The sequence below is a fragment of the Giraffa tippelskirchi genome, chromosome 13 (assembly GCF_054371585.1).
Source record: "Giraffa tippelskirchi isolate mGirTip1 chromosome 13, T2T-mGirTip1v1.2.pri, whole genome shotgun sequence".
Classification (NCBI taxonomy): Eukaryota; Metazoa; Chordata; class Mammalia; order Artiodactyla; family Giraffidae; genus Giraffa; species Giraffa tippelskirchi.
In genome coordinates, this window is record NC_137287.1 from 74,742,723 (window position 1) to 74,769,946 (window position 27,224).

The 27,224-nt window shown below is 42.4% G+C and overlaps 1 protein-coding gene across 1 annotated transcript in view; it reads right to left on the reverse strand.

Annotated features, from left to right (window-relative positions):
- Nucleotides 1-27,224, reverse strand: part of RSU1 (Ras suppressor protein 1) — a 200,971-nt gene that overhangs the window by 158,631 nt on the left and 15,116 nt on the right. Inside the window, exon 3 of the mRNA XM_081553626.1 lies at nucleotides 15,711-15,761. Coding sequence (XP_081409752.1) covers nucleotides 15,711-15,761 — 51 coding nt within the window. The remainder of the gene's footprint in view (nucleotides 1-15,710; nucleotides 15,762-27,224) is intronic.

Here is a 27,224-nt window from a genome sequence, read left to right on the forward strand (position 1 = left end):
AGTCTAGAGTGCGAATGTAAGTTGGTGCAGCCTCTATGGAAAAGTGTGGAGGTTCCTCAAGAAATTAGAAATAGAACTACCATATGACCCAGCAGTTCCACTTCTGGGCATTTAATCGAAGGAAACAAAGTCACTATGTCAAAGCGGAACCTAAACCCTCAAGTTCACAGCAGCATTATTCACAACAGCCAAGATATGGAAACAACCTAGGTGTCTATGACAGATGAATAAAGCAAATGTGATACATACACACTCATTCTCTCTCTCACACACACACACCCAAATACAATTTGGCCATAAAAAAGAAGGAAATCCTGCCATTTGCAACAACACAGATGAATCTCGAGGGAATCATGCTAAGTGAAGAAAGTCACACAGAGACAAATACTGTATGATCTCACTTATAGTGAAATTTATTAGTATTAAAAAAAAAAACCACACCAAACAGAATAACACAACACACCAAAAAAAACTTATTGAAAAAGAGATCAGATATGTTGTCACCAGAGGTCTGGAGGTGGTGGGGTAGGGAGTGAGGAAACAGGATGAGGGTACTATGGAGGGGCCTGGTGGGCTACGTTGCATAGGGTCGCAAAGAGTCAGAAAGACTGAAGCAAGTTAGCACGCATGCACACTAAAAAAGAAATGAAAATAGTAAGTAATAAATTTAAGTTGAGATTGCTGCTGCTAAGTCGCTTCAGTCATGTCCGACTCTGTGCGACCCCACAGACGGCAGCCCACTAGGCTCCCCCGTCCCTGGGATTCTCCAGGCAAGAACACTGGAGTGGGTTGCCATTTCCTTCTCCAATGCATGAAAGTGAAAAGTAAAAGTGAAAGTGAAGTCGCTCAGTCGTGTGACCCTTAGTGACTCTTAGTGACCCCATGGACTGCAGCCTACCAGGCTCCTCTGGCCATGGGATTTTCTAGCAAGAGATTGGTTGACATGAAATACAATTAGTAATTCAGTTGCCTGGTCACAGTAGCCACATTTAGAGACCTTGACAGTCACTTGTGGCTTGCAGCTACCATGCTGGACAGCAAGAATACAGAATATCCCAATCTCTGCACCAAAGTCTATGCTAAAGCATTTGGCCTCTGATACCTAATTTAAAAAAGAAAGAAAGAAATGAATTTCTTTACAAAACAGAAACACAGATATCGAAAACAGGCTTATGATCAACAAAGTGGAAATGTGGGGAAGGGGGTATAAATCAGGAACTTGGGATGAAAACACACACATACATACAACTATATATAAGATAGGCAACCAACAAGGACCTACTGCATAGCACATGGAACTTTACTCAAGATTATGTAATGACCTATATGAGAAAGGAATCTGAAACAAAGAACGCATATATGTACATGTGCAACTGAATCACTTTGCTGTACACCTGAAACTAACACATGGTAAATCAACTACATTCCAATAAAAATTTGAAAACAAACAAATAAATCAGTGAGCCTCAAAGCCTCGAGTACATCAGAATTCCAGGAGGGCTTGCTAAAATACAGATTTGGGGGCATACCCTAGAGTTTCTGATTCAGTACTTTGGGGTGGGGCCCAGGAATCTGCCTTTCCAACAAGTTTCCAAAAGTCAGTGATGCTGCTGGTCTGGGGGCCCCTATTTTGGTTCAGAAAACATTCTTTCAGTTTGTTTTTTTTTTCCTTAATGTGGACCATTTTAAAGTCTTTATTGAATTTGTTACAACATTGCTTCTGTTTTATGTCTTTTTTTCTTTTTTGGCCGCGAGGCATGTGGGATCTTAGCTCCCTGAGGAGGGATTGAATCTGCACACCCACCGCTGGAAGGTGAAGTCTTAACCACTGGACCACCAGGGAAGTCCCCCGGAAAACTTTTAAGTCAGTGGTGATGTGAAAATCACGAACCCAATACATATGTCCTTGGCTGCACCCAATCATGTAAAACAAGACCATAACAATCAATCTGATCCAAATTGGGACTCTTTTGCCCACCCAGTGGGCTACTGACATTGGGGGCAGATAAAATGGGAAAAGTGAAAGTGTTAGTTCCTCAGTCATGTCCGACTCTTTGCAACCCCATGAACTGTAGCCCACCAGGCTCCTCTGTCCATGGGATTCACCAGGCAAGAATACTGGAGTGGGGAGCCACTTCCTTCTCCAGGGGATTTTCCCAACCCAGGGATAGAACCTGGGTCTCCTGCAGGGCAGGCGGATTCTTCACCATCTGAGCCACCAGGGAAGCCCAAAATGAAAGGCACTTTTGATGGAGAAAGCACACAAACTGGGGGCTGCCATCAGTTTCCAATCAGCATCTGCTTCCCCACACAGATCACTCCCGGGAAATCAGTGCGGGGGAGGACAATGACAACCAGTGGAAAAGAGCACCAAAACCCCTTGTCCACAGAACCATGTTACATGGCATCAACTTCATGGTGCCCCAGGGTGGTCAAGTGACGAGGTGTCACTCACTGTCCTTCTGGCCTGAGGGTCACTGTAGGATGCCAGGCAGCAGCGATGGCAAAGCAGCCCAGCCGGGGCACAGCTGATCTGGGGGCTTTTCAAGCAAGAGCATCTTGAAGCCCCCAAGGCAAAGAAACAAAACTGTGAAGGGCGACAGGCTCTGGGTGCAGCAGGCACCACGCAAAACATAAGGACGGGCGCTTGCCTGTGCCCAGCCCACGGAAGGGCTGGGGGGTGGTCACACATTGGTCTTCAGAACCATCTGGTTGGCACTGAAAACAGGGTCCTCTTCAGCTACAAAAGGGGAGGAAGTGACCAGGCATCAGTGGCTGCCAGGAGCCGGAAGCAGCTGAACCACATGGAGTTTCTTTCGTCAGCATGGGTGGGAAGTCTACCCACCAAATTCCCCTTCCTGGCTCTTTCTGCATCATCATCCATACTGCTTTTGGCTCTGGTGATTCCTGCAAAGGAGAAGCACAAGGGCCAGGGCTTGAAAACCAGGGGTCTCTGCCCCACATGCCTCCTTGAAACCCCAAGTTAGGGGCTGAGCCATTGTCACCTTTGTGGGCTGCCAGCTATGCCAAGTGCAAGGAGAGGGAGCCTCAGAGCGAGGACTCAACGGGAGCCAACGGTGAGGCCGAGACCAGGACATGACCCAGAGGCGGGCACACGCCCTGCGATGCAAGGGGTGAAACACTACTGTCTTAGGCCGATTTCCAGGGACATCCCTGACCAGACAAAGCCCAAAGATCCCAGAGAATAAGGTAAAGCAAAATAAACCGAATAGCACTGCTTCCCCAAACCTGACACGTTTATACTAAAAATGGGAGATTTGTGTCTGTTGTCGTAACAAATAGAAATGCCGGTCAAATTTATTAGACGCTTCTGCTGCTGTATAAAATTGCTTTAACAGAGAAGTTTAATGGATGGTAGAGGATATTCAAATGAAGCCAGATATGCTGATTTTTTTTTAAATATGTGGGGTTTTTTTTACAAGTTTTATTTATGTTTAAAAAGTTTTTGGCAGGTAGGGTCTTAGTTCCCTGACCAGGGATTGAACCTGTGACTCTACAGTGAAAAACAGAGTCAACCGCTGGACCGCCCAGAAGTCTCTGCTGATTCGTAAGTTACACTCTTGCAATGAAGTCACCAGAAAAAATGACCAAAAACATCCAAATATGTGAAAATGAGTGAGATTATTTGTTATACAGTCATTGGGGGGAGAAAGACCATTTGAGAAGAAATCATGAAAGCAAACACTGCTTTGTCCCAATATTTGACGAGTGTAATACTGAACAACCACCATCCCTCTTCAACCTGGTGGGAAGATGCCAAAGTAACAGAAGCCATATGAAATATCAAACTATAGGAAATATGAATCAGTGCATTCTTGGTCAAAGTGAAAGGAAAGTCCTTTTAATCCTCAGCTACAATAGCTAGAAGGTATTAGTCTATTCATATCGCAGAGGTGATGTCTAGACTAATTATATAGATGTCAATTCTATCAGCAAATTAGGAATCTTTGTTCTGAAAGCCATTCTAATGATCACATGTAAAGAAGAATCTCCTCACTCTGGCAAATAATTATGCTCTTCAGAATTTTATATTGAGGGGAAAAAAAAGGTCATTTGCACCTATAGTGATTAATGACTTCTGTTTTCTGGTCAAAAACAGGAGGTGGATAATGAACTAATTATCCTAGCATAAGAACCTGAAGTTCAAAAGTATACTGATGATAACCAGTTTTCCAGATTTTATGAGATTTCCCCCGAAGCAGCGATTAAGAGAGTGAATTACAGCAGTTACAGGTTATTTAAAAACATAAAGTTTATGCAACAGTAGAGCAAATTCTCATTTAACAGGATCTACAAGTTCCTCAAGGTAAAAATGAAAGAGCAAAAGAGCTAAGTAGCCACCTGACAAAGGCCAAGGTCCCCCCAAATATCGTTAGCACTGTAAGTGACAAAAGCAATGCTGCTTTCAGTTAATCAGTGGTACCTACTGAGCACCCACACCTAGAAAGATAGACTTAGTGTATCCTATCACGGGCTTCCTTATGATTCTGCAGCTCACATTGGTAAAGAATCTGCCTGCCAATGCAGGAGACATGGGTTCCATTCCTGGGCTGTGAAGATACCACGTGCTGTGGAGCAACTTGAGCACGTGTGCTACAACTATTGAGCCCAGCAGCAGCAACTACTGAAAGTGGAGAGCCTAGGGCCTGTGCTCCACAAACAAGAGAAGCAACCGCAACGAGGAGCCCACACACCACAACTAGAGAGTAGCCCCCGCTCACTTCAACTAGAGAAAAACCCTGGCAGCAATGAAGACCCAGCACAGCCATAGAAAAATAAAAGAATAAAAGAAGTTCTCATCACAAGAAAAAAATTTTTTTAAAAAATCTGCAGCTCAAGTCGTTTTACTAACCAAAGACATTCCTCACGTAATTTACTTCAAAGAAGAAAAAAAAAAATGGTCCAACTCTTTCAGCAACAATGAGAATAATCAATTACCCAAAAATTAGGCAAAGTTACAAGCAAGCAGTAAGGCAGCTTTTATAGTATAAAGTCCAACATGCAAAAATATCTGTCCCTGGGGTATGAAAAGTATGTATGCACAGTCAAACAAATCTAAAAAGCTGACAAGCATGGATTTCTGCTCCTCTGAGGACACAAAACTTAGTTACGTCTGAATCTCCAATCAACTTCCCAGAAGGAATCAAGCAATGGTCCATGTGGTCTTAGTTCTTCCAGACCCAGAATTGTTTCAGTAACACACCCTGGACATCACACTCCAGTGCAAAGGGAATACAGCATCCACCAGCAGGACATCCACAAATAGCTTTTGTCTGCGAGTCGCGTCAGAGCAGAGACACTAAGAGGAAAGGCAGTGACCTTCCATCACCTGGGAGGAAGTGACACCCAGTGAAGGACAAGAAAAGGATGGAGAGTCCTTCCTCCAGGAAAGATGCCCAAGAAGTCTGGAAACACGGCAAAGAGCAAGAAAGAAAAGAACACTGAATACATTTCAATCAGTCAATGCAGAAAGCATGCTCAGCTCAGTGAAAGAGAGCTATTTAGGCTCTGAAATTTTTAAAAAGTATCATTATAATGGAGTACACACACACACTCAATCCAAAATTATTAAAAGGGAGACAATGGACAAATATAATTCACATACACACACACATCACGCTTTGCCGACAGTTCATGTCTTCTTTTATAGTGATATATATACACTACCATGTGTAAAACAGATAGCCAAAGGGGAGCTGCTGTAAAAGAACAGGGAGCTCAGCTTGGTGCTCTGTGATGACTTAAAGGGTGGGAGGCCAGCAGCGGGGGCGTGCTGGTAGGATGCTCAAGCAAGAGGGAGGGGATATACGTATACATTAAGGCTGATTCTCATTGCTGTCCAGCAGAAACCAATACAACATTGTAAAGCAACTATCCTCCAATGAATAAATAAATAATAAAGGTACTCCTGGGAAAAAAAGAATTACTCCAGCAAATGGATAAACAACAAGGTCCTGCTGTATAGCCCAGGGAACTATGTTCAACATCCTGTGATAAACCATAATGGGAAGAAAAGAAAATGAAAAAGATTTTTACATATATATGTATAACTTTGCTGTACAGCAGAAATTAACAAAACATTGTAAATCAAACGTACTTCAATTAAAAAGAAAAAGAATGACTTCAGCAAGACATCCACACGAAGTTGCTTCTCTTCCTTCCCTATCTCATGTCTTGGTGCTGATGGTGGAGTACATGAAGCAGGGGGAAGGGGGTGGAGGAAAATGCCCAGTGCTAGAAAAATCTACCCTGGACCTTGTTAACTCCTCTTCTAATGATAACAACTACGCCTTCAACCTTAGAGATGCTCCCTGCTCATCCGTTTGAGCAAGTGAAGATGCAGGGCCAATGTCTGGTCCACTGAGCTCCGGGACTCCCTGGAGCAGAGCGTTACCTATACACAGACATCGACAGAGGCGGCAGCAGTGTAAAGGGGAATACAGAGGCTCAAAGCCACGTGAAGCCCCCACCTCCAGCTCCATGTCCTCAGCCACGTGAAGCCTGCTGCCTGCCCCAGACACAGAGCAGGGCATCCAAAATCACCCTTTCCTTTCACACGCAGGTCATGGTCTCTGGGAGGTCTGGTCCTTCAAGGCTAAAAAGCTGTGAATAACCTCATCCTTTATTTTCTACATAGTTGGCTGCAAAGGAGGGCTTCAAGGAGAAAGGTAAGAATTCATCTCCCCTTTTGGAAGGATGAGCAAGATAGAGAGAAAAGGGCAGGCATTTCCACTAAGTATCAGGTGCCTGGAGTGGATGCTTTACAGGCAGGAAAAAACTGCTAAAGGAACAGCAAGAGGTTAGACAAGATGGGGACTTTCCTTGTGGAAAGTGGTGGTCCAGTGGTTAAGACTTCGCCTTTCAATGCAGGATATACAGGTTCAATCCCTGGTTGGGGAGCTAAGACCCCACATGTCTTGGGGCCAAAAACCAAAACATAAAACAGAAGCAATATTGTAACAAGTTCAATAAAGACTTTAAAAATGGTCCACATCAAAAAAATATCTAAAAATAATAGCTATCATAAAAAAAATGGGCTTCAAGTTAACTTAAAAAAATAAAAAAACACCTTATCAAAGTTTTGTACATATTTCCAGGAAACATCAGTGTATCCACACTGCAAATATACTGTTATCTTTCCCCAACTCCAAGGTTTCTAAATCTGAGCTGCTGCTGCGCCCCTAAAAAATGTATGAATGGTTTTAACAGGATCTACAAACCTGGTGACATTTTAAGGATTATGTGTAGTTTTCTAGGAATCATGGACACAGCTTTCACTCTGTTCTTAAAAAAGGTCAATGAGTTATGAAATGTTGTAAGAATTGCTCTAAAAGAGTGTCTATTCCCAAGCATGACATCTTTTAGAATATCTCCTCCTCCCCTGCGTGACACACATGTATACACACACTATCTAAGAGATTCAACAGATGATTTATATAGAAATTTTTGCTAGTAGATCAATTCCATGTGAGGGTTCTGTTGTAAATAGTAAATGATAGCCAGGACACAGAAGCAACCTAAATATCCATCAGCAGAGAAATGGATAAAGAAGCTGTGGTACATATATACAATGCAGTATTACTCAGCCATTAAAAAAATAATGAAATAATGCCATCTGCAGCAACACAGATGGACCTAGTGGCTTCCCTGGTGGTTCAGCTGGTAAAGAATCCATCTGCAATGTGGGAGACCCCAGTTTGATTCCTGGGTTGGGAAGATTCCCTGGAGAAGGGACAGGCTACCCACTCCAGTACTCTTGGGCTTCCCTAGTGGCTCACATGGTAAAGAATTCACCTGCAATGTGGGTGGCCTGGGTTCGATCCCTGGGTTGGGAAGATCCCCTGGAGGAGGGCACGGTAACCCACTCCAGTCTTCTTCCCTGGAGAATCCTAAGGACAGAGGAGTCAGGCAGGCTACCGTCCATTGGGTCACAAAGAGTCAGATACAACTGAGCGATTAAGCACAGCACAGATGAACCTAGAGACCGTCACAGTTAGTGAGGTAAGTCAGACAGAGAAGGACAAAGGTATATCACTTAAATGTGGAATCTATAAAAAAAAATCATATAAATGAATTATTTACAAAACAAAAATAGGGTCACAGATGTAGAAAACAAACTATGGTTACCAGGGAGAATGGGGGTGGGGATAAATTGGGAGATCTGAACTGACACATACACACTACTATAGATAAAATAGATAACTAATAAAGACCTACTCTACAGCACAGGGAACTCTGTTCAATACTCTGTGATGACGTACATGGGAAAAGAATATAGAAAGAAACCCTATCCAAGATGAACTCCCCACAGTGGGAGAGCTATGGTTTGGAAAGTGACAGGTTCAACCTGCCTGCACCTGAGGATCGCCACAGCCTACCATCTTTCTGAAATTCCCATAAGTGAAGCCATTCCTTTTAAAAACATACTGTGGAAGAATTAACACCTACCCTTATTTCGCTTCCTCTGAGCACAGGGCAAGACTCCAAGAAGAGAGATTCTAGGGTGAGTGCCTTCAGGATGGAAGGGCTGACATGAAAGCGATCAAGGATGACAAGTGTCTGAGCAGAAGACACAAGTGTATCAAAACCACTTCTCCAACTTCACATGTTGGCCTTGGGTTGTGCTGGTTCTGGACTATGGGATCAACAGATGCTTCCATGTGACGATCCTGCATGCTTCCTTAACTAAAACCGCCAAAAAACAAACTCCCAACTATAGGCAATTTTGTAAACGGTACCTAACCAGTGGCACCATTGGAAAGACACTGTTCAATTAATAGCTGTCTGACTCACTACTATGTATACATTTTTTCAGATCCAATCTTTCAAATGATGGCACAGGAACAAATTGATGAATGTGCACTAATTAGAAAACTAAGCTATTGATCAAAGCCTCTGGTTTATAAATACATTTATACTCTGTTAAAATGCAAACAGCAAGTTGTTTTGATATTGTCACAAGATAAATTCATGACACAGAGACAATTTATTTTGCATATTTTCCCCTCATAGTTTAATTTCATACAAGCCATGCACTAGAACTTTTGCATAAGGCATGACAAGTAATCTATGAAAGAGGAAATAACTAGAGACTTGGCAACAGAAAGGTGTTGGAAGACTGGTGAAGGTCATTCTTATAAGTTGGGACAGTTAATTTTTCTCATTCATCTCACAAATCAATTATGTCTGTAGAAATGGGTTTCCATTTATTATGCTTTTCAAAAAACTGCTTAATTTTCTTCATTATAATTGGGCCTGCATATTATGAGATTGCAATATTTTCATGCAAAACATCCTCCTTAATTCCTTTACAATAACACTTTCAGTAGAGAGCCTATCAATATATACATCTGCATAAAATCTGAAAACATTACATTCATTTCAATGTGTTGACAAAAGAAATTATTGAAATCACTAAACAAAATATCCTGGCATTTACTTGTTCACTATAATTTTGAATTCATATGTAAGTTATAACTAGTAAGAAATAGTCTGTTTAAAAAAATAAACAAGTTTTGCCATAACACTTAGGTTTACTGCCTGTCTAGCCATTTCTGACACATTAGATGACAAGAAATGGTCCCAGTTAAGGCTGGAAATGGCCAGCAAAGCTGCTAATCTCTCAAGAAAATGTTTTACATGACAGTTAAAAGTTCCAAGTGTAAAACTAAGCAATCACATTCCGAGACTCACATTTATGAAAGGTTTATATAGAACCCGCTGATCAATGTTTGCACACAGCAAAAAGACATTCTTTGCATTTCTTGCCGAAAATGATGAGGGTTTAGTCTTTATCATGCATAGGTCACAAAATGGAAAACACTGCCGTCATATTTGAAGTACTGGGTTTTGCTATTTCTTTTTAAAATTAAGAAAAGCATCATGTTAAAAAAATTAATACTGAGATTGCTTTATCTTTATGGGATGACCCAGAGGGATGGGATGGGGAGGGAGGTGGTTGGGGGGTCCAGGAAGGGGAACACATGTAAACCCATGGCTGATTCATGTCAATGTATGGCAAAAACTATTACAATATTGTAAAGTAATTAGCCCCCAACTAAAATAAATAAATTTATAAAAAAAATAAAATGAGCCTGAAAAAAAAATTAATACTGAGATTGCTTTATCATTTATGCAAAATGTGAGTCATTTCATAGTGCATAGTATTCCTCCTTACATGATGGCATTCAGTAAAAGAACCGATATAAATGGGCACAAAATGCATATTTTCCTGAGTATTATACAGTTTTTTTTTTTTTAATTAAAATCTGGTTCCATACATATATATTTTAAACTTCCTTCCAAGGGAGAAAAAAATTTTATGTATACTCCATACAAAAAAATACTATAAAAGGCAACAGAATTCTCTCACTTCAAAGAGATTGGAAGAAAAGTTTCTAACATGAGAAAGTAACCATAATAAACGGTAAACATGACATGTGAAACTGAACATATACTTTAAATTTGGGAGTCAAAGAAAAATAACATACCTCCTTATGGAAGGATCAACATTAATTGTGGTAAAACTGGCCTATGTAAATGGCAGTAATAACATACCCTGAGAGAAGCTTGCAAAAAAATTTCGTTATCTGACAACACCAATTTGGTTTTTAATCTTTTAGCATGAGATGAGGAGGGAGGAAAAAAAGTATCCCAACAGTGACCTCTAGTGGACATGTCTTAAAACGATTGTCTCAGAAATTCCTCTTTAAGACTGAAAAGTAGAAAAACATTCACAAAGCTAATACTCCCAAAGACCATAAGAACCAGGGATTAGACAAGATGCAGACTGCAAAAGACTCGGCTAACACTGGTTTACAAGGTAGGATCACCACAAAGGCAGGCAGGCAGAGACACAGGAAGACCATCTTTGAAATAACTGCTGCATCCCCTTCTTAGAGACACTAGAGCAAGCAAGCGTTGAGTCTATCATCTCAGACAGCTGGGACTCACCACCACTCATGACCTACCAACCCACTTATCAACTGGCATTAACTCAAGGGTCTACTTCATGTTCTGCCTGCTTTTGGCACTTTCGTGGGGTGGTATGTACAATACCTAAGCATCCGACAGCATTCCTAACGTCAAGAAACGTACCCTACAATTAAATGTTTAAAAATACTAGTAAATCATTTGGGATCTTAAATACATAACACAGAGTTTCCCAGGTGCCACTAGGGGGAAAGAAACCACCTGTCAATGCAGGAGACATAAGAGACTTGGGTTTGATCCCCAGGTGGGGAAGATCCCCCGGAGGAGGGCATGGCAACCCACTCCAGTACTCCTGCCTAGAGAATCCCGTGGACAGAAGAGCCTGGTGGGCTACAGTCTGAAATGTTGCAAGAGTTGGACACAACTGAAGTGACTTAGCACGCACGCATGCACACATAAGACTAAGCGAAAGAGTAACAAGAAGACCAAACCAGGAGACCTAGAATAGTAGTAGGTCTTCATTTCCTTTTGGAGAAGTCAACTCAGCTGAGCCCACTAGGTTTGCCAGGTGGAGAAAAGCACCCACGGCTGGTCATGATCCCAGCTTTCCAACTGTGGATCCTGGGGTGTCTCTGAGGAGCCAGACACACCGCAGAGACAATGCAGGTTTGGTTTCAGACCACCCACCACAACAAAGCAACTACTGCAATAAACTGAGTCACACAAATTTTTTGGCTTCTCAGTGCCTGTAGAAGTTGTGTTTACACTCTACAGTCATCTATTAAGTGTGCAAAGTATTATGTCAAAAAAAATGTACATACCTTAATTAAAAAGCACAAAGCTTAAAAAAAAATGCTAACCATCATCTGAGCCTTCAACCAGTTGTCACCTTTTTGCTGGTGGAGGGTTTGAAATATTGCGAGAATTACCAAAGTGACACGAGACACGAAATGAGCAAATGCTATTGGAAAAAATGGTCCAGTAGCTTTGCTCAACTCAGCGTTGCCACAGACCTTCAAGTTCCCCTAATTCAATTTCCGCCAAGTTCAATAAAGTGAGGTCTGCCTGTACCATGTTAGGACATCATTCCTTCCCTGTGAAAGGGCCAGCGGAAAGCGGAAAGACAGCAATTCCTAGGATATAAGGCTCTGTTTCTCACTGCTCAGCACATTTGAAAGGAGCCTACAAGCAGTTAAGGAACAGAAGTGTGCAGCGGTTACATTCACTCTGATCCTGAAGAAACTGTCAGGTTCCTCCACTGACCACTTCACCCAGACCCGCTGTTTCCCACCCTGGTCCTGCTGGTTTCCCATCTGCTTCCTTCCATCAGCCATTACTGCCTTTGCATGAGGGCTTCCTGGGAAGCCATTCTGTGCTCAGCAACAGGCAGTAAAGAGGAATAAACGATGGTCTCAGCCTTCAACAAAGCTTAAGACATCTTTGGAGAGGACGGAACAGGAAGTGACAGGAGGACAAGGAAGAGCCATCCGAGTGCCAAGAATCTCTGAATATGAGACTTCCCTGGAGGTCCAGTGGTTAAGACTCCATCTTCCGTTGCAGGGAGTACAGGTTCGATCCCTGGTTGGGTAACTAAGATCCCACATGTCTTGTGGCCAGAAAACCAAACATAAAACAGAAGCGATATTGTAACAAATTCAATAAAGACTTTTAAAAATGGTCCACATTAAAAAAAAAAAAAAAGAGTCTGAACAATAGCATTTGGGGGAGAGATATCTCCAGTTCGCCAAGCCAGGCAGAGGGGCCAAGAGGAATATGGGCAGGGCGAGAGGCAGGGCAGCAGGCAGGGGAGGAAGGGAGGAGCAGGAGAGCCTGGTGGCAGAGCCTCATCTTTACTCTGCAAACATTCCCACTGGGCAAGCGAGCACCTCCATGCAGGGCCCAGAGAGTCACCTGTCCAATCACAGCAAAAAAAAAAAAAAAAAGTTCCCTTGCTACTACACCCCCTACCTCCTTTAATCCCCTGCCGACATTGTATGGACTGAAGGAGCTGTTACTGGCAGTCACCCCGGCAGTCACCCCTCAGGGACTGCACCACCAGCTCCACCCCATTCCCCCAGATTTACACGTCAATCGTGTTGCTGTAACAATGAGGAATCTCTGACAGTGATTAGACAGACAATTTTGAAAGAGCCTGACAGATTCTCATGTCAAAAACTTTAAGAATTTCTGTTCACAAAATCTTGGGAATTTGAGGGTCATCAGCTTGCTTTCTCATGGCCTCACTCGTACTGTGTTGAGGGGACCTGCTGATCTGTCAAAACCACCAGCAGTAAGAGGGGGCCAGCTCAGCGCCACGCTCTTCCAACAGCCCCAAGATACCGACTCCAGTCCTCGGAGTTGAGAGCTGTCCCCAGACCAAGTCCCAGCGTGAGGAAGCTGGTGATTCGTCCCCCAGGTATACAAAAGGACACATCAGAAGTGTAACTGGCACACGAGGATGCAAGATAAAAGCAGTGCTGAGGGGTTTATCTTTTGAGTCCCATCAGTTTGAATGCGGTGCTGTCAGCTAGTCCCCATTAAAAAGCACGGAAAGTGAAAGACACTGATTACAATGAAAAGTGACAGGAGGCCGGACTCACCCACCTCCACATAATGCATATTTATCTTTCCATCAAATGGACATATTTACTATAAACACCGGAAAAACCATAGCGAAGCCATTCATTTAAATGCCAGAAAAATAGTAAAAGATGCTAATTTGACCTTAGTGAAACAGATCAGGCGTCACTGACACCACTCACAATGGCTTGAAACAGAATTTACCAAGACGATTAATTAGAGCTTACTGGATTAGGTCAAGAGTGTCTCAAATGGGAAAAAGGGGGAAAAAAGGGAGGGGGGAGAAAGAGGAGAAAAAGTTTGGATCCACAGCTGCTGCTGCTGCTGCTGCTGCTAAGTCACTTCAGTCGTGTCCGACTCTGTGCGACCCCATAGACGGCAGCCCACCAGGCTCCCCCATCCCTGAGATTCTCCAGGCAAGAGAACTGGAGTGGGGTGCCATTGCCTTCTCCGGGATCCACAGCAAACCTCTTTAATAGCAGACACAACTTAACTCTGTTTATGCCTCCCTAAATTAATCTCACACTGCACGTCTAGAAAGAGAAACTAACACCCTGATCCTGGAGAAAAAAGAAAAACTATGACCGTCTGAAAGACTTTTTAAGGAACCAATCAATTAATGGTATAATGGGGACGAAACAGGTTTGGCTTCCTTTCTCAATGAAAAGTGTTTTTCCCTCTGATGACGATGCAAGACTGAACACCAGTGGTAAGCTTGGCAATTAGGAAATATTTTCATGAACTAAACAACAGAGAGAGCATCAGAAATTTCTGCTCACCAAATCTGGGGCAATTTAGGGATCATGCAGTCCACCCTTCAAAACAAATTTCAAATCCCCTCAGAACTGGGATTAGAGTCTCAGTGGAGAGAGAGAGAGCAGGACCTTTTGCTACAAAAACAATGAAAGTAGCAGCATATTACCTGTTACAGTAATGACTACACGTGACTTGTCACCCTCACAATCAGCTGCTGGGGCCCCCGATACTCAAACATGACAACGGTGCCACTCTGCCCTCACTTTTTGCTAAAAATGAACTGATCTGCCTGTCTCCTGCTCACGAGAGGCCCTCACTGCCACTCTTAATTCTCCATAATCAACAGCTCTGTGACATTGCTTCAAGCTGTATATAATGCCACACACACATAAATTCATGACACAAATCCCTCAACATCACATTCAGCTTGTTTTCACTGGACTCGGAAAGCCCTCTCACAAATTCTTGCCACATGATCAGAAAAGCATTCAAGTCTGCAGGAAATACAGCAAGCACAAAGACACGGCCATCAATTAGACATGAGACGGGACAGCGGGTCCCCGTCATTAACACCTTTTAAGCCACAGCTCTAAGCATAAAATGGCCCAGGTTAGTCACACAAGATTACGCTTTACCAAGAGGTATGAAACCTACTATACGTTAACTGTACCACTCCCAATGCCTGGGACAATTTTCCTTGGAAATCAGACTCAAGAACTTGAAAAACGCAGATGCAAATTTCTATCACTTATACAATTTTGTGCTCCCCAGCCCCCATCAAGCAGGGAAAGAAAGTATATCAATAATTACATTTTCCCCTTTTGAGAAGAAAGTATAAATGAAAGATAACAATGTTTTGCTTTGAAAAAATTCAACTTTTTAAAAAACAGATTTTCTTTTTGTTGTGGATCATTTCTTAAAAAGTCTTTACTGAATTTTGTACAATATTGTTTGTTTTATGTTTTAGTTTTTTGGCCACGAGACAAGTGGGATCTGGTTCCCGACCAGGGATCGATCCCACACCCTCTGTTTTGGAAGATAAAGTCTTAACCACTGAACCACCAGGGAAGTCCCCCAACACTTTTTTGATAAGCTTCTTTTTTCCCATGAAATAATAACGAAAGTCAGCATTTCAGGTCACTGCAGCAGTTTGCATGCCCAAAGGGGACCATTATCAGAGGAAAAATGTCACTGTCTTCCTTCAATTTACACACATGAAAAATTGAGGAAAAATTCCCCCAAACAGAGAAAAATACAGGAAGACCATACACTCAGATATCTTAGTGCCATCTCAGTACACTTTTGCTTTGCCCAAATAATCATTTGTCATTACCGTCTAGGAAAACAGAAGAATTAGCAGTTCCACCACGTTACCCACAAGTCAGAAACTGTATAACAGAGGAGGGCAATGGTTGACTCACTTGTTAGCTTGTTGTGGCTGAGGACCAGCTGTGTGATGTGGGACAGGGTGACTGGAAAAGAAGAGAAAACAACACAGTCAGTTAATGCACACAAACTACACTCACACTCCGGCAAGGTCACGCGCTAAGTTCTTTTCACAGGTTGGAGTGTTACCACTCACAAAAATAGACGCCAGGATTCACAGAAGGCTGTCTGTTCAATGTTAAACTGCATGAGGAAAAGCCACGCAGTAAACGGTGCAATTAGAACAGTGAGTTAGCGCTAATGGAATTCTAGCACTAATGGGATTAACGTCGCAGGAACAAACAGGACAAGGGCCAGTGAGCTCTGCTCAGTAAACTGGAGTGCTGGTCCAGCCTCAACAATCCATCTCACTAAGGGAACCAGTTCAGGAAATCTGGGAGGAACAACCTTCCCCAGCCCATGCTTAGAAAACCATCCTGACAACACAGACAGACCACTGCTTCCCAAGTCACTGTCAACCCCGAAATGCTCCTACATGCTCTCGATGACCAGAGTAAAAGCCCTCCACATGTTCCTCTCAACAAGTCTGGCTGACATTTCAAAGAACCAGCAGATGGCTCACCAGTTTCGAATATGATCATGGAAGCTTAAACTGCTGAAAAAGACTAGATTTGTCTTTAAAAGAAAAGAAAAAGGGGTTTCCAAGTACCAAGAATGAAAATATGTCTACAAATTCACTAAAAAGAAAAAAAGCCAGAGGGGGTTAAAAAGTGACCTCTACTTTGGGTTCTAAAACTTCACTTTGTGGTGAGCAAGCTATATATATATATCTATTCCCCATCTATTTCCCATGAAGTGACGGGACTGGATGCCATGATCTTAGTTTTCTGAATGTTGAGCTTTATATATATATACACACACACATACATACATTTATGTGTATATATATATATACATACTGACATAAATAATATATATACACCCATACCAGTTCAGTTCACTCAGTACTGTCCGACTCTTTGCGACCCCGTGAATCACAGCACGCCAGGCCTCCCTGTCCATCACCAGCTCCCGCAGTTTACCCAAACTCATGTCCATCGAGTCAGTGACGCCATCCAACCATCTCATCCTCTGTTGTCCCCTTCTCCTCCTGCCCCCGATCCTTCCCAGCATCAGGGTCTTTTCCAATGAGTCAACTCTTCGCATGAGGTGGCCAAAGTATTGGAGTTTCAGCTTCAACATCAGTCCTTCCAATGAACACCCAGGACTGATCTCCTTTAGGATGGACTGGTTGGATCTCCTTGCAGTCCAAGGGACTCTCAAGAGTCTTCTCCAACACCACAGTTCAAAAGCATCAATTCTGCGGTGCTCACTTTTCTTCACAGTCCAACTCTCACATCCATACATGACCACTGGAAAAACCACAGCCTTGACTAGACAGACCTTTGTTGGCAAAGTAATGTCTCTGCTTTTTAATATGCTGTCTAGGTTGGTCATAACTTTCCTTCCAAGGAGTAAGCGTCTTTTAATTTCATGGCTGCAATCACCATCAGCAGTGATTTTGGAGCCCAAAAAAATAAAGTCTGACACTGTTTCCACTGTTTCCCCATCTATTTCCCATGAAGTGATGGGACTGGATGCAATGATCTTAGTTTTCTGAATGTTGAGATTTAAGCCAACTTTTTCACTCTCCTCTTTCACTTTCATCAAGAGGCTCTTTAGTTCCTCTTCACTTTCTGCCATAAAGATGGTGTCATCTGCATATCTGAAGTTATTGATATTTCTCCCAGCAATCTTGATTCCAGCTTGTGTGTCTTCCAGCCCAGCGTTTCTCATGATGTACTCTGCATAAAAGTTAAATAAGCAGGGGGACAATATACAGCCTTGACGTACTCCTTTTCCTATTTGGAACCAGTCTGTTGTTCCATGTCCAGTTCTAACTGTTGCTTCCTGACCTGCAGACAGGTTTCTCAAGAGGCAGGTCAGGTGGTCTGGTATTCCCATCTCTTGAAGAATCTTCCACAGTTTATTGTGATCCACACAGTCAAAGGCTTTGGTGTAGTCAATAAAGCAGAAATAGATGTTTTTCTGGAACTGTCTTGCTTTTTCGATGATCCAGTGGATGTTGGCAATTTGATCTCTGGTTCCTCTGCCTTTTCTAAAACCAGCTTGAACATCTGGAAGTTCACGGTTCACGTATTGCTGAAGCCTGGCTTGGGGAATTTTGAGCATTACTTTACTACCGTCTGAGATGAGTGCAATTGTGTGGTAGCTGGAGCATTCTTTGGCATTGCCTTTCTTTGGGATTGGAATGAAGACTGACCTTTTCCAGTTCTGTGGCCACTTCTGAGTTTTCCAAATTTGCTGGCATATTGAGTGCAACACTTTCATAGCATCATCTTTCAGGATTTGAAATAGCTCAACCGGAATTCCATCACCTCCATTAGCTTTGTTCGTAGTGATGTTTCCTAAGGCCCACTTGACTATTTATTGTTAAATTTACATTTATATATAAATTATATATATTTACCTTTTATTATTTATATATTAAATTGTATATGTATAAAATAAATCTAAATGATTATATACTATATACTATACAGTGTACTTAATATATATTAAAGTTTTAAATGTGAAATAGATGTATATTCATGAAGAAACATATTAGAAATTTTTCCAATATTCTTTCTATAAAGACCTTATTTTAATGCGAGAGTTTTTTTCCCTTCAAGGGACACCAAAACAAATATTTTTTCTCAAGAAGAGTCTCAAGATTGGAACCCAGCATCCTTGAAAAAAATATGCATCACCCCGACTGCAACTTTTGAGTGTTTTTCTTTTGTTCAAACTATCACAAAGTTACAGAAAAGTTCAAAATACAATACAAAGACCCATTTCTCTGCCCTGACTCATAAACTTTATGTCCCATAAATTTTAGGGCATTCCTACAAAGACATTCCCCTGCACGTACATCATTATCATCTGATCTTCAGCCCTCACCCACCCCAGTTTCACCAAATCTCCCAAACAGTTCTTTAATAGAAATGGATCCAGTTTAGAATCCATGATGCATGTAGCTGCCAGGCCTCTTCAAGTCACCTCTTAGTATGGGTCACTGTTTCCTTGACTTTCATGACCATGAAAATTGTGAAGCACACAAGCCAAGGTATTTTGTACTATGTCCTCCATGTGGTTTTTTGTCCTTTAATTTTTAACAGAGTAGAGTTGCTTTCAGTGTTGTGTTAGTTTCTGCTGTACAACAAAGTGAATCAGCTGTACATACATATGTATCTCTTCTTTTTCAGACTTCCTTTCATTTGGGTCACCACATAGCATTGAGACCTTTGTTTATTCTTGATTAGCTCAGGTTGTGCACCATTAGCAGGAACCCTGAGTCATCTTCTCATTGCATCCTATCAGCTGGCACAGATTTCTGTTGCATTAGTGTTAGTTGCTCAGCTGGGTCCAACTCTTGGTGACCCCACTGACTGCAGCCCGCCAGGCTCTGCTGTCCATGGAATTCTCCAGGCAAGAATACTGCAGTGGGTTGCCATTTCCTTCTCCAGGGGACCTTCCCAACTCAGGGATCAAACCCGGGTCTCCTGCATTGCAGGCAAATTCTTATATCTGAAGCACCACTGGTGCCAAACACTGGTCTAAGCAGTGGCATCTAGCATCTAGGGCCCAGGGATGCTGCTAAACATCCTACAAATGCACCAGGCAGCCCACCCAAGAAAGAATCATCCAGTCCAAAACATCCAGGAGGCTGCTGTGGAGAAATCACAAATTCATTTTACTTCCATTTATACGGCTTTGTGGTTTCCTATTTCAGTCAATGGGTTACATCATTTGTTCAGACGATGATGATGATTTGTTCAGATTATGATGGTCCCTTATGTGGCTGATAGGAATCCCCCATCCAAGCTGGCTGCCTGGTCCTTTTGAAATGTCCCCCTCACTCTCTTAAGTATTTCTACTCTTTGGCACAAGACAGTCAAACTCATCTTGTGCTTTCACTGCCACAGGCCTGGAATCCATCAGCCATTTCTCCAATGAGCTTTGCTTCTTTTTGTGTGTGCAGAAAATGGTACTTAGAAGCCCAAATCTGGGCACTGCTGCTGCTGCTAAGTCGCGTCAGTCGTGTCCGACTCTGTGCGACCCCATAGACGGCAGCCCACCAGGCTCTGACGTCCCTGGGATTCTCCAGGCAAGAATACTGGACTGGGTTGCCATTTCCTTCTCCGGTGTATGAAAGTGAAAAGTGAAAGTGAAGTCGCTCAGTCGTATCCGACTCTTCGAGACCCCATGGGCTGCAGCCCACCAGGCTCCTCCGTCCATGGGGTTTCCCAGGCAAGAGTACTGGAGCGGGGAGCCATTGCCTTCTCCAGAATCTGGGCACTAGAATCTGGGCACTAGATGTGCTCATTGTTATTTGAGGTCTCAGTATTCTCAGGTGATGGAAGTAGAGAATACACACACATCTGTCCAGATTTCACTAAATTCTTGAAAATCTGAAGTTCACACCAATAGATTGATTTCAATACAACCCTGCATGGTTCATTCTAGTGTTCTCCCTTTCCTGTTTGTAGTTCCCTCTCTAACAGTGAGAACTCTGGTTTCCATTACCTTTAAGCTACTTCTGTATGCAGTCAGTACCCCTACATGTAACTTCACGAAGCAGAGTTATCTCACATCTGGGTGTGGACAGCTCTATAATGACCTGCAGGGACACTGAGTCAAGGTAAAGATGAGTAGGCAAGCTCAAGATGTGTCATGTTCTGTTCAAAGGGGCAGAGACCTTGGAGGCTCTAGGACCAGCTTTTTCACACATCCAGGGATACGCAGGTCAGTGGCTTACACTGGGCTGCAGATGCCTGACCAGTCGCACACAGAAGACGGTGCTGGAGATTTATTTCAGTCCAAGCATTCCCAATACCCGGACTTCTCGGATATGTCTTGAAAGTTCACATCTAGAGACAAAGTATGTCCTAAGCAACTAAGAAACGACCCTGGGGCAGGGAAGGGTGATGGACTGTGCCAGCAACCCTCTGGGGCCCCTGATGTTCACCTGTGCTTTCTTATCTCTGCTAAGCTTTATAAACTGCGCCTTTATAAAATCCCTGGGTGAGTGGGCTCTGTGGAACCTTCTGGGTTCTTTCAACTATGCAACCTATGTATTAATGTAGTAATCCATCACCCCACACCCTTTCTTCCTACCTGGACACCTGTCCGACTCAACCTCCTCACCTGCTTGCCTACCTTCCTCAACCTGATCCCGCTTGGGCTCAGACCTCCCAAGCCAGGCTCCCTACCCTGCACAGATGCTCTCCTCACCCGACTCACAGTTCCATACCCGGCTTTGAACCACCATGCCCACCCTCACCCTCCTACTCCCAAACCTTGAATGTGTCTCTTTTTCTCCTGCACTTACTGACTTTAGGATTGAATCTTTAGGGAATGAAGAAGAGAAAGGCAAAGCAAAGGAGCAATGTTACAATTTTAAAAGCATTACCATGATCGCTTCTAACATGAGAAGCTAGATTTTAGACACTGCATAGCATCTTGCACATATCGATATTTATAAGAGTTAAGATTGTTCCAGTCCACTAGATACAGCATTCCTTTATCTCTGAGGCATACAGTCTGATATGAAAACAAAAAATCTCCAAGAGCAGCCTTCACATAAAATCAGAAGAAATAGATTGATAGATATGTAAGTTGAGACAGTAGCCAGAGTCATATGAGAACAAACTGGAAATAACAGGAGTTACACAAGAGTTTCTCTCACTTATACATGGGCAGTACCGAGTTTCTGGTTTCTTGCTGCCCAACCATTCCCAATGCGTGAATCCCACCTCACAGTCCAAAAGGGCTGCCTGAGCTTAGCCATCATGTCTATATTTCCTTTAGGAAGATGGAAAGGGGGAAAAAACCCTTCTAAGAAATCGCACTTCCATTTATAATACAGTGATGCCTAAATGCAAAAGAGGTGGATTACAAGTGACCACATGTGAGATAAAATTAGGGGTTTTAAAACCAACAAAGATGGCGCAAACCAAAAACTGGCACACTCACACTAAGCAAATACTTCATTTGAGTGTCACAGAAATAATTCTGCTTACCAAAAAAACCCCCGATAATCCAATATCCTGCCTTATTTTTTCCTAAAATATCACAACTACCTTAATTAAGAAGAAAAAAACTTTGCTCTTCTCCCAGCTAACATTCATAATGAAAGATTTAATAAGAGAAAGTTGGGTTTTTTCAACTCTTTCATTGTCTTTTCTATTAGACAAGCATTTAGCAGGAGAGAAAATGAAGTTTGAAAGTTCTTTTTTTTTTAATAGAGAAATGTATGTGTTGCTTCACCTGATCACATTACTATTACTAGATGTATTTTTCTTTCTCATTATTGTTGCAGGGCTACATATTAAATAAGAAGGAGAAACATTAGAACAGAAAAGGCAAAGTTAATAAAAGACCTTTGAGGAAATATTTAGGGCAACAAAAGACTCTGGGCTGGGTCTGCTGGGAGGGCAGTTAAGTTGGACAGAATTGAAATCTCAGAATCAATCACAAAGCCTGTGACAGGCAAAGACCAAAGAGCCAGACATGTATTCAGCAGCTGCCACTCCCCTCCACTTGGCCACGAAGAGTCCATTGTGGGTTTCATACTGACACTGCACTGGTTGAAAAGAAGGGAGAAAAGGTCTACCAAAATAGAATGGGTTATTTAAAAGTACAAAAGCCACCCTAGTCAATCATGTGGGCAAAATGGAATCAGGTCTCCCCACTGACCTGCCCAGCTGCTTACTCACACATTAGGAAATCTCCCCGTGCAGGAATATCCTAGCTTCGGGCCCTGCTAGCCATACACTGTCTGGAAGCAGTGGCACCAGAACAATGACGACAAATTGTTATTAAAGGTCCTAAAGCAATATTGAACCGTGTTTTGCCCAGGCATTTTCAAAGTAGAATAGACTTCCAAGAGTCAACTAAATAACTGAGAAAATGTGCTGGCATACACTGCTAATGCTGCCATGCCCTGGCTCTCAATCTGTCTCTAGCCTCTAGAAATGGTATGTGGGTAGGAAAGGAATAAATTGGGAGATTGGGACTGATTATATACATACTACTACCATAAAATGATTACTAATAAGGACCTACTGTATAGCACAGGAAACTCTATTCAATACTCTGTAATGACATATATGGGAAAAGGATCCAAATAAGAGTGGTTTTATATATATATATATATATATATATATATACATGTATAACTGAATCACTTTGCTGTACACCTGAAAGTAACACCTTTGTGAATCAACTATATTCCAATATAAAATAAAAACAAACAAGAGCAAGTTAAAAAAAACAAACCAAAAAAAATGGTATGTGGGTGAACAACGTATCAGGCCAAAACGAACGTGTGGGGAAGAAAATTGTGGGGAGAGGGCTGTTTGAAGGTGAAGGGGGTGGAGAAGGGTGAGCTAGCTGGTGCTGTGTGTGTGACTGATGATGGGTTGTTCTCCAGCCAAGGATGGAATTGGCCAGAAAGTGCTAAATGGTCAAAGAAAAACTGGCTGTTTCAGCAACTTTCATGAGAGACCCATTCAGGCACTCATGGACTGGACATTCACCAGGCACGTTCAGCATGGCAGTGGTGTCTTCTGTGGAGATCTCTGAGAAGTAACCTCAGATACAGAGAACACACGTACGACACCAAGGGGGAGAGGCAGGGTGGGATGAATGGGAGATTAGGATTGACGTGTATACACGACTATGTACAAAACAGACAACTCTTTATACATAGTATACCATTTATGCACAGCATACTATTTTATACATGGTATACAGCTCAGGGAACTCTACTCAGTGCTCTGTGTTGATCTATATGGAAAGGAAATTAAACAAAAAAAAGAGGGGATATATGTATACATATAGCTGATTCACTTTGCTGTACAGTAGAAACTAATACAATACTATAAAGCAACCATACTACAATAAAAAATTTTAAAATAAATTAAAAATAAATAAGGGAAAGAAATAAAAAATAAAAAGCAGCAGCAATGTCAAGCATACATCCTCATGAGATTGGGACAGTCCTGGATTACGCCCAGTGTCCCTCTCAAAACTGTCCTGGTTTGAATGATAAGCCACACAGTCCCTCAATTTAGGCAATATAGAATATAGAACTGGACATGGAAGACATACCGAAGTTGGTGCTTATGGAAGCAGTTCTAGCCTTATCTGAGCGAAGAAATGAGAAACAGGGAACGTACAGGACTGGGTGGGCCAGCCAGCATTATAATGGACTACACACAGAACAATCAAAGGACTAGCCAACACTCCTAGAAAAAGAATCACCATGTCTGGTTAATGCATGAAAGCAGATATTATTTCAAATAGGTTCAGCTTTTTTCCCTTCATCATCTAGTAGACAGTATAAGAGAAAAATAAGCAGGATGAAATCTACAGCACCAGATGATGACATGGCAGACCTGCTTTCAAAACAATCCAACAAATCACAAAGATGTGCCACACTGGAAACTGTCTCTCCAGCTTTCAGTCTGGCAAATCAGAAGCAAATTATTCCTCTGGTGGCACTTTAGAAAGGTTTAAAAAGTTCCAGCTTCACAGAATGACATTTATATCCAGAGGAAAAAACACAGCCTAACGGGAATGATACTTGGAAACGCATGCAGTGACATGGGACTTGAAAGTTTCTGCCATCCTGTCGAAGGCCAGAACTGGGCCTCTCAGTAGCTGAGCTGGTAACGAATCCGCCTGCAATGCAGAAGACCCCGGTTCAATTCCTGGGTCGGGAAGATCCGCTGGAGAAGGGATAGGCTACCCACTCCAGTATTCTTAGAGGGCTTCCCCTGGTGGCTCAGTTGGTAAAGAATTGGCCCCCAACACAGGAGATCTGAGTTCAATCCCTGGGTTGGGAAGATCCCCTGGTGAAGGGAATGGCTACCCACTCCAGTATGCTGGCCTGGAGAATTCCACGGACTGTACAGTTCATGGGGTCGCAAAGAGTCAGACACAACTGAGCGGCTTTCACTGGCTGGTTCCCAATGAACAATTCTGGAACACTAGCCACCAAAAACTGGACTGTAACCATCAGCTCATTTCACCAGCTGCATTCCCCATGGAAGCAATCAGAAAAATACAGCTACCATCAGAAGACAGTCTACCCCTTTTCGACGACTCTTGCAGGATCAAATACTGCATTGGGAGAACAGCTGTACCCTCCCTCAGATGCTCAGAGAGGGCCACTTTTGACTTGTTTTACAATTCCAGGGGGACACCCTTCAAATTCAGTGCAACTCTGTAGATTACACTGCAAACAGGATGCTCTATTCATTCAATTCCTCCCAAAGTGGTTGACCGAAAAGAAGAATTCATTTGAACTGAAAATACAGGATGGTCCAAAAGGCTGTTCTGACCACTTTGGGTCCCAAGTCCCCACATTGTGTGATTAAAATGCCTGCCCGTGTCACACGTGAAAGTTATTTCACCCCTGGCAGAAGGATGCAGATTCAGATCTTCTTAAATATGCAGCTTCTGACGATGTATTTAAGTGAAGACAGACAATAAAATATTTGATACCAAGATATAGTACAAATATCATATTCATCCACACACCCAGAATTCTAAAAAGTATTTCTTTGAATTTTGTTCATAATTTAAACCTTCAGAAAAAAAAAAAATCCATGGTATAAAAGCTTTCCTTGACTTCACAACTAAATACTGTGGTGAGGTAGAAGTGTTTTCCTAGCAAGTTTTCAAAACTGGTTACATGACTGAGTCCTATTTGCAGATAAAGCATCCCTCAACCACAATGACTTGCTTTTTTGCTCAACAGAAAGCAATTTATCATATCTGATGATTTTTAAAATGTGACATCTCATTCTATACATAAATAAGAGCAGAGAATTCACATGTACTGAGAATCCACATAAGCTGGTCACTGACTGAGGCTTCTGCGTCTACAGGGACATTAAGTAAAAAGATGCTAGACCCAGAGCCCTGTGTCACTGACAAGGCAGAGCCAACATCCTTCCTGTCCAAACACATCATCTTACAGTCTCTCCTTCGGGAAAAAAGACAAAGAAAAACTTTAAATTCTAAAAATGCCTGGGAGAATTAAAGAGGAAAATATAAGTACACAGTTATTTATTGCTCTCAGGGGATGTGTAGGGAGATATGAATAAATGCTCTGTGAATTACAAACTGTTTGCAAGGCACTGTATTTGGTTAGTGTTGACAGAGATAGAAAATGCGTGAAGACATAGTTACTGTCCTCAAGGAGTTTGCTCTATAATAAGAAAAGTGAAAGTGAAGTCGCTCAGTTATGTCCGACTCTTTGCGACCCCATGGATTGTAGCCCACCAGGCTCCTCCGTCCATGGGATTTTCCAGGCAAGAGTACTGGAGTGGGGTGCCATTGCCTTCTCCAGAGGATCTTCCTGACCCAGGGATCGAACCTGAGTCTCCCACATTGTAGGCAGACACTTTACCGTCTGAGCCACCAGGGAGGTCTACAATAAGGGGAGGTAACAAAAACCCATGACACAATGTATATACATGCCACATCTTTATCCATTCTTCCACTGATGGACATTTAGGTTGCTCAGCAGTGTATCAGTCATAGAAAGGAACAAAACTGGGCTCATCTATAGAGACGTGAATGGACCTAGAGATTGTCATACAGAGTGAGGGAAGTCAGAAAGAGAAAAACAAATGCATGGATAGCAAGGGGGGAGCGGGGGTGGGACGAACTGGGAGAGTGGGACTGACACATATACACTATTGACACTATGTAAAAACCAGATAACTAACAGGAACCTACTGTGGAGCACAAGGAACCCTACTCAGGGCTCCGTGGTGACTGGAATGGGAAGGAAGTCCTAAAGGGAGGGCATGTATGTATACACATAGCTGATTCATTTTGCTATACAGTAGAAACTAACACAGCACTGTAAAGCAACTATACTCCAACAAATATTTTAAAATTTAAAAAATAAATAAAAAATTGCCTTTGTTCATCTCAAAAAAACAAAAACCTGTGATACAGGCAGATTAGCAGCACCATAAGGAGGTAAACTGATTACAAACTCCCATTAAAAAGGAAATGTTGGAAGGTTTTTTCAGGCTTCTCAGTCCACGGGATTTCCCAGGCAAGAATACTGGAGTGGGTTGCCATTTCCTTCTCCAAGGGATCGTCCTGACCCAGGGATTGAATCTGGTTCTCCTGCATTACAGGCGGATCCTTTCTCCAACTGAGCCACCATACCTCCTATATCAATATGTTACGCTGGGCACTGAATCACCACTTATAAAAATTAAAAATGTTAAAGTAGTTATGACAATAATGTTTACCAAACACTTAACATGTGGCTGCCATGGTTCTAAGAATTTTATTACCTCATTTATTCATCACAGTAGAAATAGGGCTTCCCTGGTGGCTTAGAGGGTAAGCGTCTGCCTGCAATGTGGGAGACCAGGGTTTGATCCCTGAGTCAGGAAGATCCCCTGGAGAAAGAA